The 18,067-nt window shown below is 41.6% G+C and overlaps 2 protein-coding genes across 3 annotated transcripts in view; one reads left to right on the top strand and one right to left on the bottom strand.

The window, feature by feature from the left end:
• Positions 1-321: 321 nt before the first annotated feature.
• Positions 322-8,455, top strand: nudt15 (nudix (nucleoside diphosphate linked moiety X)-type motif 15). 2 transcript variants are annotated; one of them, XM_072514256.1, is made up of 3 exons: positions 322-621; positions 2,780-2,976; positions 8,270-8,455. In XM_072514256.1, the coding sequence occupies exons 1-3, from the start codon at positions 464-466 to the stop codon at positions 8,428-8,430; spliced, it is 516 nt and encodes a 171-aa protein (XP_072370357.1). In that variant the 5' UTR covers positions 322-463; the 3' UTR covers positions 8,431-8,455. The 2 variants fall into 2 exon arrangements, with proteins under 2 accessions (XP_072370357.1, XP_072370358.1); XM_072514257.1 differs by lacking the exon at positions 322-621 and adding an exon at positions 1,471-1,601.
• A 6,483-nt stretch (positions 8,456-14,938) lies between these two features.
• Positions 14,939-18,067, bottom strand: part of med4 (mediator complex subunit 4) — a 52,906-nt gene continuing 49,777 nt past the window's right edge. Inside the window, exons 6-7 of the mRNA XM_072514255.1 lie at positions 17,895-18,026; positions 14,939-16,259 (exon numbers count right to left, since the gene is read on the bottom strand). Of these exons, the coding sequence (XP_072370356.1) occupies positions 16,087-16,259; positions 17,895-18,026 (305 nt within the window). The 3' untranslated portion in view covers positions 14,939-16,086. The remainder of the gene's footprint in view (positions 16,260-17,894; positions 18,027-18,067) is intronic.

Here is an 18,067-nt window from a genome sequence, read left to right as displayed (position 1 = left end):
TTACTGCGCTGTATTGTTCTATGTTCTATGCCTACAAACCCCGCCCAGCCCGGGAGCTGCGCATGCCTACTAGCCCCTCCCAGCCCGGGAGCCGCGCATGCCTACAAACCCCTCCCAGCCCGGGGGCCGCGCATGCCTACAAACCCCTCCCATCCCAGGAGCCGCGCATGCCTACAAACCCCTCCCATCCCAGGAGCCGCGCATGCCTACAAACCCCTCCCATCCCAGGAGCCGCGCATGCCTACAAACCTCTCCCAGCCCGGGGGCCGCGCATGCCTACAAACCTCTCCCAGCCCGGGGGCCGCGCATGCCTACAAACCTCTCCCAGCCCGGGGGCCGCGCATGCCTACCAACCCCTCCCAGGGCCTCTTCCGAGGCTCTCGCAGGCGCGCCCGCCAGACTGCACTGCCTGTTCATTCTGCCTGTTAACTGTCAGTGGAACTCGGTGTCGCTCACGGTTTGGATGGCAAGTAACGGCTGTACCCTGGCGCGGCGGCCAGGGGTAGGAGTGGCGGTTGTGGTGATCTATTCGGGGCGACCGGGCTGTGTTCTGCTCGGTAAAAGGAAAGGCTCGATCGGGGCAGGTACTTTCCAGCTACCTGGGGGCCACCTGGAATTTGGGTATAGTCTGTCTGCAAACTATATTAATAATCATTGTAATGAGTGCGGGGTTCCTGTAATGCACTGATTTCATTATATCGCAATAGGTTTCCCTTTTTAAAATGGATTAACCCTTTTGCATTCCAACTGATCAGACAATCGGAGCCAAAATGCAAAGTGAGTAGTCATTGAAATCAGTTATTGAAGCTCCGGAGAATTTACCGATTGAGAATCCTCTCTGAAGAAGTCATGCAGACTCGAAACTTTAAACTCTATTTTCTCTCTCCACAGCTGCTGCCAGACCAGCTGCATTTTTCCAGCATTTTCTGTTTTTGTTTCAAATTCCAGCATCAGCAGCATTTTGCTTTTATATGAGAATCTTCTCTTAACAGCACCAAGGAAGATTAGAAAATTGTGACTCCGCAATTTCTACCCTTCCCTCCCTCAACTACCTCCTTTGGAACGAGTGATCTCTGCTTTGAGTATGGTCAACCTTTTAATTACCTTTATTTTGAACCTCGCCAATAACCATAACTCCCTCTTTACTAGTGCATTGGCAGAATCCTCTTCTTGCGGTGATAGAGGCAAAGTGGCCTGCACAAGATAATCTCCTTTTGGCCCCACTCTTGCTTTGATTATCCTATTACTATTTACACCAGGGATTGCAGAATTGAAGGAGTTTGGCACAGTCCTAGTGTATTGGCATGCTGCATCACAATGGCCTTGTTGCCATCACCACCAAAAGGTGACGTGGTGGTGGGAGTGGAATTGAACCAAAATTAACTACAGGTCTGCAACAAGTCCCTGTTTCAAGGTGCCTTGTTTTAAGTTGTTTTGCTTTAACGTCAGTTTAAACTTGTTTTGTGCTAGTCTAACTAGGGCCGCAGACAAGACAGGCTGACCCTTCTCATTCATTGCTGGTCCTCCAGTATGTGTGTCCTTGCAAGTCAAAGCTGTTGTTCCTGCATCTCACCAAACATTCCTGATCAGGGAAAGGCAGGGTAGGTAAAGATAAAATATTTCCACTGGTTGAAGATTGTAAAACTAAGGGGCATAGTCTAAAAATTAAGGCTAGACCATCCAGGAGAGATGTTAGGAAGAACGTCTTCACTCAAAGAGTGGTAGAGGTTTTGAACTCTTCCACAAACAGCAGTTGATCAGAGACAGATAATGTTTTTGCTGAACAAAAATCTAAAGGAAATGGGCCAAAGGCAGTTCACAGACCAGCCATAATCTCATTGAATGGCGGGACAGGCTCAAGGGGCTGAATGGCCTCCTGTTCCTAGCGAGGGTTCAGGAGCAGGTAGCAGGAGTGGGAGGTTTGGTGAGAGGAAGGGTCTGAGGGACATGGAGTGGCAGAGGCTGTAAATTGGAGTGTCTGTGGTGAGGGAGAGGGTCAGGAAGTGGCCAAGACCATGAACCAGAGAGTCAGTGAGAGGAAGGGTCCACAGCAACCAGGAGACTCAGCAGGATATGTGGTGATTGGGTATGGTGAACAGGAGGTAAGGGGAAAGTTGGCATATTTCTTTTACACTTATAAATTTATTTTTATACAGGTTATTTCATTTACCAATATAGGAATTTAGCAATGTAAAGTATTCCAACGTAGAATGTCATTTTTCTTCTGACAATGGTCCTCCGAAATCTAACTACAGCTTATATATTAGTTTTAATGGGAACGTCTGACTTGCTTCAAGTTAAGTTGCACTTTTCATAAACACAATTATAGCTTTAAGAGGGCTTGGACTGTATGTGGTGCTTGACAGTCAGATCAAGAATGACACTGGAACAGACATGAAGTCAGTCAAGTACTTTCTAAAGTAGGGAAAGGCCTGATATAGACTGTCATTGATGCAAATATTGGAACACCAACATGTTATTCCTTTCAGTTTTATTCTTAATATTTTCCTTGGTTTATGGGGTGGGAGGGAAAATCAAGCGTACAGTTTGTCGCACAGTTTGATCAAGTAAAGCATTAACAAGTCACGGACACTGTGCAGAATGGTCTCGATCTGTGCTGTAAATCTTTGTGTAAATAGACATTTGAAAATTAGACCTGGATTGGGATTTCTTAGTATTTAGCATACTGGAACTTATTTTTAAGACACCTTTTGTAAAAGGTTTGAAGAGTTTGAGTATTTGTATTGACATGACTTTTTAAACTAATTAATTTTAATAGAGAAAACTGGGAAGACTGTGCTAAACGGGAAGTTCTTGAAGAGACGGGACTCCACTTGAATAATGTGTACTTTGCAACTGTTGTAAATAGCGTCAAGTTAGAAGACAATTATCACTACGTCACAATTTTCATGCAAGGAGAAGTCAATATGGACTATGATTCAGAGCCAAAGAATTTAGAACCACAGAAGAATGAGGGTAAATTTTTTACTTTAAGTTCTATGCTTGTACAAGTGATTTGAGCATGATTATAAATCTGTTCACGACCTCGGACCCCTGTATCTCTTCACTGTGTCTTATCGCCTCACAGTGTCGTCTTTTAGAAACAACATAAAATAGAATGTGGGATATTTTCTAATGCTTCAAGAAAGAAGCAATTCTACAGAATATGTCTTCACAGCAATCTTAGACTCAATATTCATTGTCAAAGTACTTATAACATCTGTCTGGCTGGTAACATGATTTTAAAAGCATATCAAATATGATACAGAACACACATGAATGCCTTGACACTGATATAAAGGTATATTTATATTGATTCTCCCACACTGATACTGGGATCTGTCTGAAACTTTCAATGCAGTAGGATACTTTATTTCTGTTGTCAGCTTGTGTATATTAATTTTTTTAATGTTTTATGTGGTACATGTACAAATTGCTCGGTTTAATCATGGGTATAATGATGAGACGTACTCCAGGGATGAATGTATGACCTGTTTTCAGTTATATTGCCTCACATATTGTTCATAGCATCACAAAATGCTTAGATTTACAGATCAAAGAGGGCAGTTGAAAATAGGGTGTGATAATTTGACACTTCCTGAAGCAGCAACTTTACTCAGTTCTGCAACTCGTGCCACGAGTGTTCACACCTCTTCTCAGTTATAGTTTATACCAAATATCGATTATCCTGAGGGTCTCTTTGAGATCAAAATCAGAATGACTCATTTAGCAACGGCAGTTTGGAATCACAAAATTGGAGACTTGATAACCCTATTGTTAGGCCCATATTAGGAACATGGGAACAGGAGTAAGCCATTCAGCCTTTCGAGCCTGCTCTACCATTCAATACAATTATGGCTAATCATCCACTTAAATGCCCTTTTCCAACACTATCCCTTATGTCGTTGGTATTTAGAAATCTATCAAGCTCTAATTTAAACATAATCAAATACTGAGATTCCACAGCCCTCATAGTAAAAATATTTCTCCTTGTGTTGATCCTAAATGGTTTAGGATGGTTTAAGATGGATCCTAAATGGTTTTCCCCTTACTTTGAAAATGTGTCCACTGGTTCTAGACTCTCCAACCAGGGGAAACATTTTGCCTGCATCTACCCTGTCGATCCCTTTAAGTATTTTGTAGATTTCAATAACATCACCTCGTTATTCAAAGCCCTCTAGCATCAGGCCCGGTTTGCCCAATTTCTGTTCATAAGACAGTCCCACCATCTTGAGAACAAGTCTGGTGAACCTTCGCTGCTCTCCCTCAATGGCAATAATATTCTTCCTGAGGTAAGGGGAACAAAACTGCACATGCTACTCAAGGTACGACCTAACTAAGGTTCTATAAAATTGAAGCAAGACTTTGCTACACCTACAATCATCCTCTTGCTTGCTGCACCTGCATGTTAACCTTCAGTGACCGATTGACAAATGTTGTCCCCTTGTTCAAGAAGGGGAGTAGAGACAACCCCGGTAACTATAGACCAGTGAGCCTTCTGTTTTGGGCAAAGTCTTGGAAAGGTTTATAAGAGATAGAATTTATAATCATCTAGAAAGGAATAATTTGATTAGGGATAGTCAACACGGTTTTGTGAAGGGTAGGTCGTGCCTCACAAACCTTATTGAGTTCTTTGAGAAGGTGACCAAGCAGGTGGACGAGGGTAAAGCAGTTGATGTGGTATATATGGATTTCAGTAAAGCGTTTGATAAGGTTCCCCACAGTAGGCTATTGCAGAAAATACGGAGGCATGGGATTCAGGGTGATTTAGCAGTTTGGATCAGAAATCGGCTAGCTGTAAGGAGACAGAGGGTGGTGGTTGATGGGAAATGTTCAGCCTGGAGTTCAGTTACTAGTGGTGTACCACCAGGAACTGTTTTGGGGCCACTGATGTTTGTCACTTTTATAAATGACCTGGAGGAGGGCGTAGAAGGATGGGTGAGTAAATTTGCAGATGACACTAAAATCGATGGAGTTGTGGACTAGTGCGGAAGGATGTTACAAGTTACAGAGGGACATAGATAAGCTGCAGCGCTGGGCTGAGAGGTGGCAAATGGAGTTTAATGCAGAAAAGTGTGAGGTGATTCATTTTGGAAGGAGTAACAGGAATACAGAGATCTGGGCTAATGGTAAGATTCTTGGTAGTGTGGATGAGCAGAGAGATCTCGGTGTCCATGTACATAGATCCCTGAACATTGCCACCCAGGTTGATAGGGTTGTTAAGAAGGCATACGGTGTGTTAGCTTTTATTGGTAGAGGGATTGAGTTTCGGAGCCATGAGGTCATGTTGCAGCTGTACAAAACCTTGTTGCGGCCGCATTTGGAGTATTGCGTGCAGTTCTGGTCGCCGCATTATAGGAAGGATGTGGAAGCATTGGAAAGGGTGCAGAGGAGATTTACCAGGATGTTGCCTGGTATGGAGGGAAGATCTTATGAGGAAAGGCTGAAGGACTTGAGGCTGTTTTCATTAGAGAGAAGAAGGTTAAGAGGTGACTTAATTGAGGCATACAAGATGATCAGAGGATTAGATAGGGTGGACAGTGAGAGCCTTTTTCCTCGAATGGTGATGGCTAGCATGAGGGGACATAGCTTTAAATTGAGAGGAGATAGATATAGGACAGATGTCAGAGGTAGGTTCTTTACTCAGAGAGTGGTAAGGGCATGCAATGTCCTGCCTGCAACAGTAGTGGACTCGCCAACATTAAGGGCATTTAAATGGTCATTGGATAGACATATGGACGATAAGGGAATAGTGTAGATGGGCTTTAGAGTGGTTTCACAGGTCGGCGCAACATCGAGGGCCGAAGGGCCTGTACTGCGCTGTAATGTTCTATATTCTATTGACAAGGTCATCCAGATCCCTTTCTACATCAACACTTTCTAATCATTTAAGAAATACTCTGCATATCTGTTCCTCCTACCAAAGTGGATAACCTCACATTTTTCTTTCATTATATTCCATCTGCCATGTTCTTGCCCACACACCAAGTCTGTCCAAATCCTCTTGAGGCTGCTTTGCATCTTCCTTCTAACACCCATTCTCGCCTAATTTTGTGTCATTTGCTAACTTGGAAATATTATATTTGATTCCCACATCCCAATCATATATTGAGAAAATAAATGAGTTTCCCTAGACTGTCATCAATAATAATAATAATCGCTTATTGTCACAAGTAGGCTTCAATTAAGTTACTGTGAAAAGCCCCCAGTCGTCACATTCCAGCGCCTGTTCATGGAGGCTGGAACGGGAATTGAACCGTGCTGCTGGTCTTGTTCTACATTACAAGCCCATTGTGCTAAACCAGCCCCTGGTTTTTCAAGTAGCATCTCTGCTAAACTGATCCTATAACTGATTATTCAGTTAACTGAGGTCCTACTAGCCTTGTAGTTTTTCTTCTCCGAGAGCTCAAAATCCCTGTCTTCTTTCTCTGACGCACACTGAACACTCCCTGTCAGCCCGTGCCTTTTATGTGTTTGTTCCCTGGATCACTGTCACCAGGTAACCGTAAAACCTTTCTACTTTGTGTTTGTTTCAGAATCACTTAACTTTTAATCCACCTCTTTAACGTAAGACAAAATTAAAAATGCATTTAGACCAGCAAATCCAAAAGACCTTAAACCTTTCAGTCACAAGTTTATCCAGACTCCTAGGCAGCAAGGCTCATAAACAGAATTGAATAAAGAAGAATGTGTGTGTATGTGTATATATATATGGGTTGTATATATATTATGTATTCAACCAAAAGTTATACATTGTTCATAAAAATAGTTTCTATGGTCTAGTGCCCAGCGATGTTGATATATCCACATGGTCTAATCAGGGCTTTGCATAGCTATAGCAAAATGCCACCGTCTTTACTTTCTAAGCCCTCTTGTTTAACATTCCCTTAGCCTTTTTTATACCCGACTACAATATTTTCAAGAGTTGTGTACATGGACCATTAACTCTCTAGACCTCCACTGTTCTTGGCCTGTCACCATTAAAATAAAATGCAGCTCTAATCCTTTTTAATCCATATCAGATTATTTTTTACTTGCCTGTATCAAAATTCATCTGCCACAATATTATTCAGTCGATTTTTATTAATCTATGTCTTTATAATTTTATGCTCTCTACATTTCTTACTATGGCACCTAGTTTTGTGGCATCAGCAAATTTGGATATATGAATATACGATTATATAAGTGATTCATCTAGTTATTAGTTAAGCCCCACACACACAGCTAGCCTAATTGGAAATATGGTTGTATGTAGTATCTTATTGAATGCCTTCTTATGTATCTTATGTAGTATCTTATGTAGTATCTTATTGAATGGAAGTTCATGATAAACTACATTTCTTAATCTACTACTGTAGTTACTTATTCAAACTCCAATTAGGATTATTAGACATAACCTACCTGTTACAAACCCATTTTGGATTTCTCAAATCAGCTCAAACTTAAGTGCTCAGTAACTTTATCCTCCCCACAAGAGATTAGGTTTAACAGCTCTATAATTATCTGCTTCTCTCACTCACATTTATTAAACAATGGAGCAATATTTGTAGCTTTCCAATCTAAAAGGACCATTCCTGAATTAAGAGACCTTCAGATAAGGGCGGCACGTGGCGCAGTGGATAGCACTGGGACTGTGGCGCTGAGGACCCGGGTTTGAATCCCGGCCCTGGGTCACTGTCCGTGTGGAGTTTGCACATTCTCCCCGTGTCTGCGTGGGTTTCACCCCAACCCAAAAGATGTGCAGGTTAGCTGGATTGGCCACACTAAATTGCCCCTTAACTGAAAAATAATTTTTTTTTAAAAAAGAGACCTTCAGATGATTATGGCTAAAGCATTTCCTTGGGAGAACCTGTAAAAGCTAAAATGTAGTAGGGATTCTTCCAATTCAGCTCGAGATTACCAAACAGCCCATAGCCCAGGCAGCAAGCTTTGTAAGCAGTGGGAAACCGTGAGTTGCTCTGGGAAACTGTGAGATTTTAAACTGGCTGAAACTCCTGGATTTGAGTAAATGGTCCATTTCCCATTTTTCACCTCACCTAGGCCAAATTGAAATCCTGCGATTGGGTGTAGAGTTTGCAGTAGTTTCAATTTGAGACTTATGGGTTTCTGCATTGTCCTTGGCTGCTTAAGAGCTAAATCTGAGAATAATTGAACATTGACTTATGTAACACCGCTCATCCTCAGGGAAGCCCAGAGTATTTCACATCTAATTAAATACCTGTGAGAACATATTAAACATAAGTTTGACATGAGCTTGTCTTTGTTCTAGGATGGGATTGGATCAAGTGGGAAGACCTTCCATCAACAGACCAGCTATTCTGCCCTTTAGCTTGTGTGAGACAAGTTTATCATCCTTTTAAAGAAAGACTTAAAAATGCTTCTAGAAATTCACCAGCAAATGATGGTAAACATCCTGATCATTGTGTATAATGTTGAATAAAGTTATTATAAGATGTGTGGAGTCACAAATTATTGTTTACAATCAGAAGAAACCAGTAGAACTAATTGATTTTAATCATCTATACAAAGCCTTGCATGCATCTTCCTATATTTAAGGGCAGCACGGTAGCATTGTGGATAGCACAATTGCTTCACAGCTCCAGGGTCCCAGGTTCGATTCACGGCTTGGGTCACTGTCTGTGCGGAGTCTGCATATCCTCCCCGTGTGTGCGTGGGTTTCCTCCGGGTGCTCCGGCTTCCTCCCACAGTCCAAAGATGTGCAGGTTAGGTGGATTGGCCATGATAAATTGCCCTTTATGTCCAAAATTGCCCTCCGTGTTGGGTGGGGTTACTGGGTTGTGGGGATGGGATGGAGGTGTTGACCTTGGGTAGAGTGCTCTTTCCAAGAGCCGGTGCAGACTCGATGGGCCGAATGGCCTCCTTCTGCCCTGTAAATTCTATGATATTTAAATGTGCATATATATGCAAATTGTATCAAATGAGTTACTAAAATTTCAGAACTATTAAGATCTAGTTTTATTTTGGAAATGTAACACATCAGAGGTTGATGGATTGGGGAAAACAAGCTGCGCTTAAAATCCCTCCGACCTATGCTCAGTTATGCAACAGATGATATGTTTGTGGTTTTTAAATAAACTCCTAATATATCCTTTATATAATGTGGTGTGTTGATTACCGGTACCATCTTTTCAAAGAATTAGGACTCAGATGTGCTATTTACCATTCTTCATCATTCCTTTGACTTTATCCAGTAGGCTGAAAAACCTTAGGTTACAAAAAATATTTCCCCCGTCCTGATCAAGTGATTGCTCCTGCAGTTCTGTGCAAGGTTACATTCTGAACCATATTTGTTTTTTCTATTATCAAGAATCACTGTTTATGCATTCCTAAAAGTCAGCGCACTTTAGTTGTCAGTCAATGGCCACTCAATGTGAGTGGGTTAGTGCCTTAATTTAAAATTTTAACAGAGGTCCACAACTGGGCTGGCATTGTGCCTGTGCGCAGATTTTATTTGTTTCTGGATTGATGGGCTTTCTATTATATAAGCAGAAAAATTTGGTCTTCTCTTGACTTCAGGGGCCTTGTAACTGTGAATCTTCCAAGTGCCCTATTTCTAGAGATTTTTTTCCCTTGTTATAATATTACCTAGCATTTTGAAAAGTACAGTTTGGCCTCAGGCAAGCAAGGCTGTGGAACTTGTTCCTGCTAGAATTTATGCTTGGCTGTTTGCTATTCTGGGACCATTTCTTTGAAAATGAAGCTTAAAGCAGTTAATGTACCACATTCTAATAAGGCCTGCCAGGTACAATTGTTGGTTCAGCAAAAAGGTTGAATCCATTTGGGTGGAAATTAGAAATAGTAAGGAGAAAAGATCGCTGATAGGCAGTCTATAGGCCACCAAATAATAACATCACAGTCGGGCGGACAATAAACAAAGAAATAACTGATGCATATAAAAATGGTACGGCAATTATCATGGGGGATTTTAATCTACATGTGGATTGGTCAAACCAGGTCGGACAAGGCAGCCATGAGGAGGAGTTTGTAGAATGTGTCCGTGATAGTTTCCTCGAATAGTACGTAATGGAACCTACGAAGGAGCAAGCTATCCTTCGTCTGGCCCTGTGTAATGCAACAGGAATAATGAATGATCTCATAGTTAGGGATCCTCTCGGAAAGAGCGATCACTGTAAGGTTTAATTTAAAATACAGGTGGAGGGTCAGAAGGTAAAGTACAATACCAGCGTCTTGTGCTTAAACAAAGGAGACTACAATGGGTTGAGGGAGGAGTTGGTTCAGGTCGACTGGGAGCAAAGACTTTATGGTGGGACAACTGAGGAACAGAGGAGGACATTTAAAGTGATTTTTCAAAGTGCTCAGCATAAGTATTACAAGCTCAGTGGACAACGGGGAACCGGTGGATGTGGTGTATCTAGATTTCCAGAAGACATTCGACAAGATGCCGCTCAAAAAGCTGTTGCATAAGATAAGGACGCACGGCATTACGGGTAATGTATTAGCATGGATAGAGGATTGGTTAACTGACAGAAAGCAAAGAGTGGTGATAAATGGGTGTTTTTCTGGTTGGCGATCTGTGGCTAGTGGTGTGCCTCAGGGTCAGTTTTGGAACCGCAATTGTTTACAATTTACATAGATGACTTGGAGTTGCAGAACATGTGTAATGTGTCAAAGTTCGCAGATGACACTAAGATAAGTGGCAGCTGTATAGGGTGCTAGTGAGGCCACACCTGGGGTACTGTGAGAAAATGTACTGGCACTGGAGGGGGTGCAGAGGAGAGTCACGAAGTTGTTTCCAGAGTTGAGAGGACTGGCTTATGAGGAAAGATTGAGTAGACTGCGACTATACTCATTGGAATTTAGAAGAATGAGGGGGGGATCTTATAGAAACATATAAAATTATGAAGGGAATAGATGAGATAGAAGCAGGGAAGTTGTTTCCACTGGCGGGTGAAACTAGAACTGGAGGGCATAGCCTCAAATTAAGGGGAGCAGATTTAGGTCTGAGTTGAGGAGGAACTTCTTCACCCAAAGGGTGTGAATCTGGAATTCCCTGCCCAGTGAAGCAGTTGAGGCTACCTTGTTGAATGTTTTTTTTAAATTTAAAGTACCCAATTCTTTTTTTCCCCAATTAAGGGCAATTTAGCATAGCCGATCCACCTACCCTGCACATCTTTGGGTTGTGGGAGACCCACGCAGATACAGGGAGAATGTGCAAACTTCACATGGACAGTGACCCGGGGCTGGATCGTTGAATGTTTTTAAGGCAAATATAGATAGATTAACAGTAAAGGAATTAAGGGTTATGTGAACAGGCTGAGTGGAGCGGAGTCCTCCAAAAGATCAGCCATGATCTTATTGAATAACGGAGCAGGCTCAAGGAGGCAGATGGCCTACTCCTAGTTCTTATACAGTGTGAGCCGAGCCTGGACAGCAATCTACTGAGAGGTTGAAAGAGGAGCAATCGCCACTTAGCGCATGCAATTCTTCCTCAGTATAACTGTGTTGGAGAATGTTCAATGCATTTGTCATCATAAACATTATTTGACAGAATGACATGCTCGTTGCTATCTATACATCTATTCTATTCCCCGTTACAGTACTGTATTAAAATTGTGATATTGTTCTGCTTTCAATAATAATAATCACTTCTTGTCACAAGTAGGCTTCAATGAAGTTACTATGAAAAGCCCCAAGTCACCACATTCCAGTGCCTGTTCGGGGAGACTGGTACGGGAATTGAACTCGTGCTGCTGCCTTGTTCTGCATTACAAGTCAGCTGTTTAGCCCACTGTGCTAAACCATCCCCGATATTGACCTTTTTTTATGTTCCGTCACAGTACAGTTCTTACAATGTAGCTTGTTAGGCTTCCATTGGCTTTGTTTTTACTGTATTTTGCACAGCTTTACAAGTAGTAAATATTTAACCTAAAACTCCGCCCATATCCTTACTTGAACCAAGTCCTGTTCACCTATCACATGTGCACTTGTTGACCTACTTTGACTCCCGATTCACCAACAGTTTAAATTTAAAATTCTCATCCTAGTATTCAAATCCCTTCACTGGCTGATCCCTTACCCACCTTCACAACCTCTTTCAACCCAACATCCCTCTGAGAAAACAGAAAATGATGGAAATACTCAGCATCTGCAGAGAGGAACAGATGAACAATTAACCTTCTCATGAGGGGTTGCGAAGTCACTGGTCAGGCATATGAGGGGGTTGGGGTGGACCCGTGGAGGTTTTTGCACCCGAAGGGGCGGGAGTACTCATTCCTTCTCACTGGTTCACAAAGTATATTCGAGGATGGACTTTTTCATGGTACAGATGACATTGTTGGCTGGGATTAGGGGATCAGAGTACTCGCCGATAGCGATTTCAGACAATGCAATGCACTGTGTGGTTTGGTCCTGGAGAGCGGGGTAGCCCAGAGGCCGGGTGGTGAATGGATGCAGGGTTGTTGGAGGACTGAAGCTTCTGTAAGATCGAGAAAGTGATTGAGGAGCACATAGAATTTATTGTATAGGGGAAGTATCGCAGGCAGTAGGATGGGAAGCCCTGAGGCGGTAGGGGCCAAGGTACAACAACCTCCGTCATTAGCAGGCTGGGTGCAGGCAGTTAAAATGAATGTGTTGCCATGATTTTTGTTTTTCTTCCAGTGCCTGTAGGTCTTTTTACCGAAGGCATTTTTCAAGGAAGTGGACAAATTGGTCACCTTGTTTATCTGGGTTGGGGGTTGGGGGGGGGGGGGTAGCCAGGGTCAGGAAGGTAGTCCTGCAGAGAGGACGGCAGGTGGGGGTGTGGGGGGACTAGGCTTCCCAAATTTACTATACCATTGTTGGGCGGCAAACATGGAAAAAGTGAGAAGTTGGGTCATTGGGGGGGGGGGTCTAGGATGGAGGAAAGTCTGCGTAGAGGGTCGGGTTGAGAGCACTGGTAATGACCCCCAGCAAGTGCTCTGGGAGACCAGTGGTGGTGGGAACGCTGATGATTTGGAGGCAGTACGTTAAGTTGGGGGCTGGGTCAGGGGAGTTGCTGATTAGGGGGAATCACAGGTTTGAGCTGGGGGGCTGGATGGGAGGTTTCGGAGAAGGGGGATCAGGGTATTAAAAGACATGTCCCTGGGGGCACCTTTTGCAAGGTGGAAAAGTTGTGGGAGAAGTGTGGACTGGAGCAAGGGGAACGGTTTCAGTACCTGCAGCTCTGAGACTTTGCAAGGAAGGAAGTTCTGAGCTTCCCGATAGCGCTGGCCCCTCGTTGTTGGAAGAGTTATTGACGGCAGGGGGATTGGAGAAGGGGGCGGTGTCGGCGCTTTATGGGAAGGTTCTGGAGGATAAGGTGTCTATAGAAGGGATTAAGGCCAAGCTCTTTGAAAGAGCTATCCAATTATTCACACTCCTTTGTTCCTTCTCCACAGTCCTGTTATTTTATTTTCCTCTTTAAGTGTTTATCCTTTTGCAAGGTACTGTTGAATCTTTTCCATTGCCCTTTTCGGCAGTTTGACCATATTAATGGTTATAAAGGTAGTAAAATGTAACATCTTGAATTGCCTGGTCATAATCAGTTAAGAACTACGCAGCTTCTTACTTACTGAATTGTTTTAATGTAAAAGTAATAGACTTCTTTTTTGTTTTTTAAAATAAATTTACAGTACCCAATTCATTTTTTCCAATTAAGAGGCAATTTTTAGCGTGGCCAATACACACACACACACACCACAAACTTCATGCGCGAATGGATGTACTGGATTGTATATGGAGGGGGAGTTGTTTTTGGGATTGTTATTGTGTTTGTTTTTCTTTTGTTTGTTTGATGAAAATGTGGGGGAATAAAAAGATTTTTTAAACCTTCTCAATTTCAAACCATGAACTTATAGAATCCCTACAATGCTGAAGGAGGCCATTCAGCCCATCAAGTCTGCACCAACCTTCCAAAAGAACACCCCATCCATCCCCAATCCCATCCTCATAACCCAACTAACCTTTGGACACTAAGGGGCAATTTAGCATAGCCAATCTACCTATGCACATCTTCGGATTGTGGGAGGAAACCGGAGCATTCGGAGGAAACTCACACTGGCATGGGAAGAATGCAAACTCTACAGTCATCCGAGGTCAGAATCAAACCTAGGTCCCTGGTGCTGTATCATCCCTATCCCCCATTTTGATTCTATTTTTGGCCATGTGATGGTTTGAATCTTGTTTTTCATGTTTTTGCTTTTGGACAGAGCTGTTCATTATTCTGGCATTCACTCTCTGGTCAAATGCTTTGTGTCTTCACCACAACTATTATCACTCCTGTTACCTTTTGTTTCATGATGCCTTTGTCACTTAATCTTTCCCACCCTCTACCTTAGTGCTTTTGTCCTTCCCCTTTCCATGGCGTAAAGCCCATTGTACTTTTATGTCCTTCAGTTATGGAGAGTCATATTCAACTCGAAACATTAGCTCTGTTTCTCCCTCCAGAGATGCTGCCAGATTTGCTGAGTATTTCCATCACTTTGCACTTGCTGGAAATCTGAAATAAAAAAAATGTCCTGCTTTTATTATCCCTCTGTGAATTTTGCATTCCTCTAATTCTGGTCTCTTGTGAATCAATGACTTTGTCCAACCACTGACTGCGGTGTCTTCAACTGTCTAGACGTAAATCTGTATAATTTCCTCCTTAAACCTCTTCTCCTTAAAACATACTACTTTGACTTTCCTTATGTATGCTCCTGTGGCTTATTACTCAACTGTAAAGCACTTTGAGATGTTTTACGGCAAGCTATTGTTAACTTGCATGCCATTGACAGTAAACAAGAACTCAGCAAGAATACATTTCACACACAGCATTGCGCGTAGTCAGGAAATATAGTTGACATTTATCAATATTGATTTTGCTTCAATGAGATTTGGGGCTATTGTGCATTAAATGATCAGAAAAATACCCTGCAGAGAATATCCCTTACCAATGGTATAAAAGACAATTCTATTTTTATTTACAATATAGAAATCACATTGTTACACGGTAAAATGTACATCTCCAAAACAATGTTTACAACTGTTTTTGTTTGCTTTATTGTAGAAAGATAGTTTCTATTTCACAATAAAATAATCCCTCTAATTGCTTTGACAAAATCAGTCTTTTTGGGGACTATCAAGGCTAGAGAGGTGAATTTTGGGAAAGGTCGGCCAGGATAAATAAACATTGTGCATCCATTAGCAACAATCATTAGGCATGTATGACAGCAAGATACAAAGTACAGATTCATCAGTGTGCTTTAACACAACCTCAGAAGAATAATTCTTATTGTAGCAGATGCATATTCTTCTACCTCCTTCAAAATTCACGACAATGACCTTTGTGTTTAACTGCCAATGTATCAAGTTACAAGTACTTTTATGCTTGTACCCATAGCCATTATGGCCACCCAACTAATTTCACTGAGGGTAATTGGAGCATGTCCATGGAGCAGATTTCCATGTCATTAATCTAGGTTTGGGATTCTAGCGCCAATCTGGCAAAATGGCAGTTCTAAAATACAATTGCCAGTCCAGTTCATGAATAATGTAATTTTAAACCTCTCTTAAAAGGGTTATGGTTTCCTTTTCCTCACCAGCTTAAATTGTTGTTTTATGAAAATACTTTTAATCCTCAGTAACATGCATAGTTGCAGCTGTTTTTACTGTGTAGCACTTTCCAGTCGTAAATTACAATTTTTCGCAGCTCCTCTTACTGCCTTATGCTGTATGATTAAAATAGTCTGTAGGGAAAATGTGATAAGAGTAATGTCATACCATATGCTATATTTGGTACCAAGGTCTATTGAATAAATTAATGCCTGGTTATTTTCTATATAGCATTACCGCCATCTTCTACAATAAAGTAGAATCAAGGATATTCACATTGGACAGCGAATTCAACACTGGGAGTAATATGTATTTTTTTTAAGCAGAACTTTACCTAACTTACTGCAATGCTCATCAAAATACACTTTCTTGATGTGTCCATACCTGCACAACATCAACAGTATTAGAGGGGAAGGAGTAGAACAGGAGAAACAAAAAGATTTTCCAATGCTAGAAGTCCAAAGATTGAACTGAAAAACAAATGTTCTCTTGGTTTCAGTCAGAGTCACTACTACTACTTGAAGAATCAGTTGACATAACTTCCACATCATCTTCATTCTCTTTGTTATGTCCAGGAGGCTCCAACATGAAATCATTGCTGTGGTTTGGAGGCAATAGGTTGAGAGACATGTCATTTGACTGCCATGGGTACTGAGGTGCAAGTACATCTGAAATACAGAAAGTTTTCATAAATCACATTTGTATTTTCTCTAAAACCGTAACAATACGAGTCGCTTACAGATTCATTCAAGATGGCTCTGATACTGATAATGTTGTGTCCGGATACATGTTACAATTTCAGTTATGCTTTGACTCTTCCTCCTCGAACAAAGACAATCGCAGTGCAAAGGCTAATTTACAGAATAAAGTTTTATACTGAACCCCTTCTCCCAAAAAAAACTTATGGTCTCAAAACTCCTGATACAATGCATTTTAGTCTATTCATATACACTTCGCTTTGTAACACCATTTCAAATTCTTTGTATCAAATTATTTTCTCTGCCAAGAATATATGGACTTAAAATACCACTAAATTATTTCAAAAAACTACAACCTATGCTTCTCGGAATTGAAATAGATTGAATAGGTGTAAAAGATCAAAATATAAATGCAATCCATATACTCTATGCACATGAAAGAAAACAGCTACCTTCTCTATAAATCTGGAACAACTTTAAATGTTATATTATGATTGAAACCCATCTCCATTAGGTTCTTCCCAGTTAGTGGAGAGGAACCAGAAATATGAGTCATTCAAGAGGAGCTGATAGCTCTGATAATGAGGAAATGGGGTGAGAGAACGGAAATCTTGATTTCTAGAGTAGATTGACCGAAATGGCTCACATGACCTACCTCAAGTACTCATCCTTGTCATCAATAACTTGGAAACAAGAAAATGTTCTTGTTTTTCTTTGATTAAAAGCATCTGTAGGTATTGTGATCTGTCCAAATTTATTTTAAATCAGCTGTTGAAAGTTTAGCTTCAGAATGTGGCAAAATCATTTTTTTTCCTTTCAATTTAATGTACTTTTGATTTAATGTACCATTTTCCCTTCCCTCCTGAGGATGCCAGATTCTTGCCAAGACGCAGTCTCTGATCGCTTGTCCAACTGGCCAATCAAGTGAGTCTTCAATAAGTATTGGCAGGCAGACTCAAAGCTATTTATATGGTCATGCAAATGCAATTTCTACTGTACAGCAATTATAACCTGAATGGACTTTCTCCTCCTTAACCTAGAGACCAAGGCCAACTGTAGCACTCCTATCACCCTTGCTGCAATTAGCACCCGGGTTTAATTCCCAGCTAGGGTCACTGTCTGTGCAGAGTCTGAACATTCTCCCAGTGTCTGCGTCGGTTTCCTCCGGGTGCTCCAGTTTCTTCTCACAAGCCCCGAAAGATGTGCTTGTTAGGTGAATTGGGCATTCTGAATTCTCCCTCAGTGTACCGAACAGGCACTGGAGTGTGGCGACAAGGGGATTTTCACAGTAACTTCATTGCAGTGTTAATGTAAGCCTACTTGTGACACTAATAAAGATTATTAGATTATTATTGATGCAACATTGGGTGGAAATTGAATCCGTATGGCTCAATGACACACTTTTTAACAACTGAGTCACAAGATGAAATCTGCCAAAAGATTTTAATCATTGCTTAAAGAGTAACACAAAATAAAATAACCAGGAATTCTAAAGGTCTGAGTGTCACTTTATAGTCAATACCACCAACTGAGCTTTCTACATTGAGTTATAGTTTATGTTTGTCTTACACAAGCTATATTTTAGCAAATGTTAACAGCTTTTACCTGGTAATCTGCCTGCAGCCAGTGCGTCGCCTGGTAAATGTCCATTCACCCCATTGGTAGAAAGGTTACTCTGCTGTCCCAAAAGACCACTCCTCATTTCCAGATCTGTTGGGTAAGGTCTCCGTGGATCACCTGAATCAAATGAATAATGTTCAGATCATTCACAATTGTTG

The sequence above is a fragment of the Scyliorhinus torazame genome, chromosome 8 (assembly GCF_047496885.1).
Source record: "Scyliorhinus torazame isolate Kashiwa2021f chromosome 8, sScyTor2.1, whole genome shotgun sequence".
In the NCBI taxonomy this organism is placed as follows: Eukaryota; Metazoa; Chordata; class Chondrichthyes; order Carcharhiniformes; family Scyliorhinidae; genus Scyliorhinus; species Scyliorhinus torazame.
This window is presented reverse-complemented; position numbering and strand designations above follow the sequence as displayed.

Excerpts from the sequence above, each read along its gene's own strand:
- nudt15 (XM_072514256.1), top strand. The coding sequence starts at position 464 with ATGGCAAGTAACGGCTGTACCCTGGCGCGGCGGCCAGGGGTAGGAGTG. Across the intron at positions 622-2,779 it reads GGGGGCCACCTGGAATTTGG|AGAAAACTGGGAAGACTGTG; the intron begins GTATAGTCTGTC and ends TAATTTTAATAG. Across the intron at positions 2,977-8,269 it reads AGAACCACAGAAGAATGAGG|GATGGGATTGGATCAAGTGG; the intron begins GTAAATTTTTTA and ends TCTTTGTTCTAG.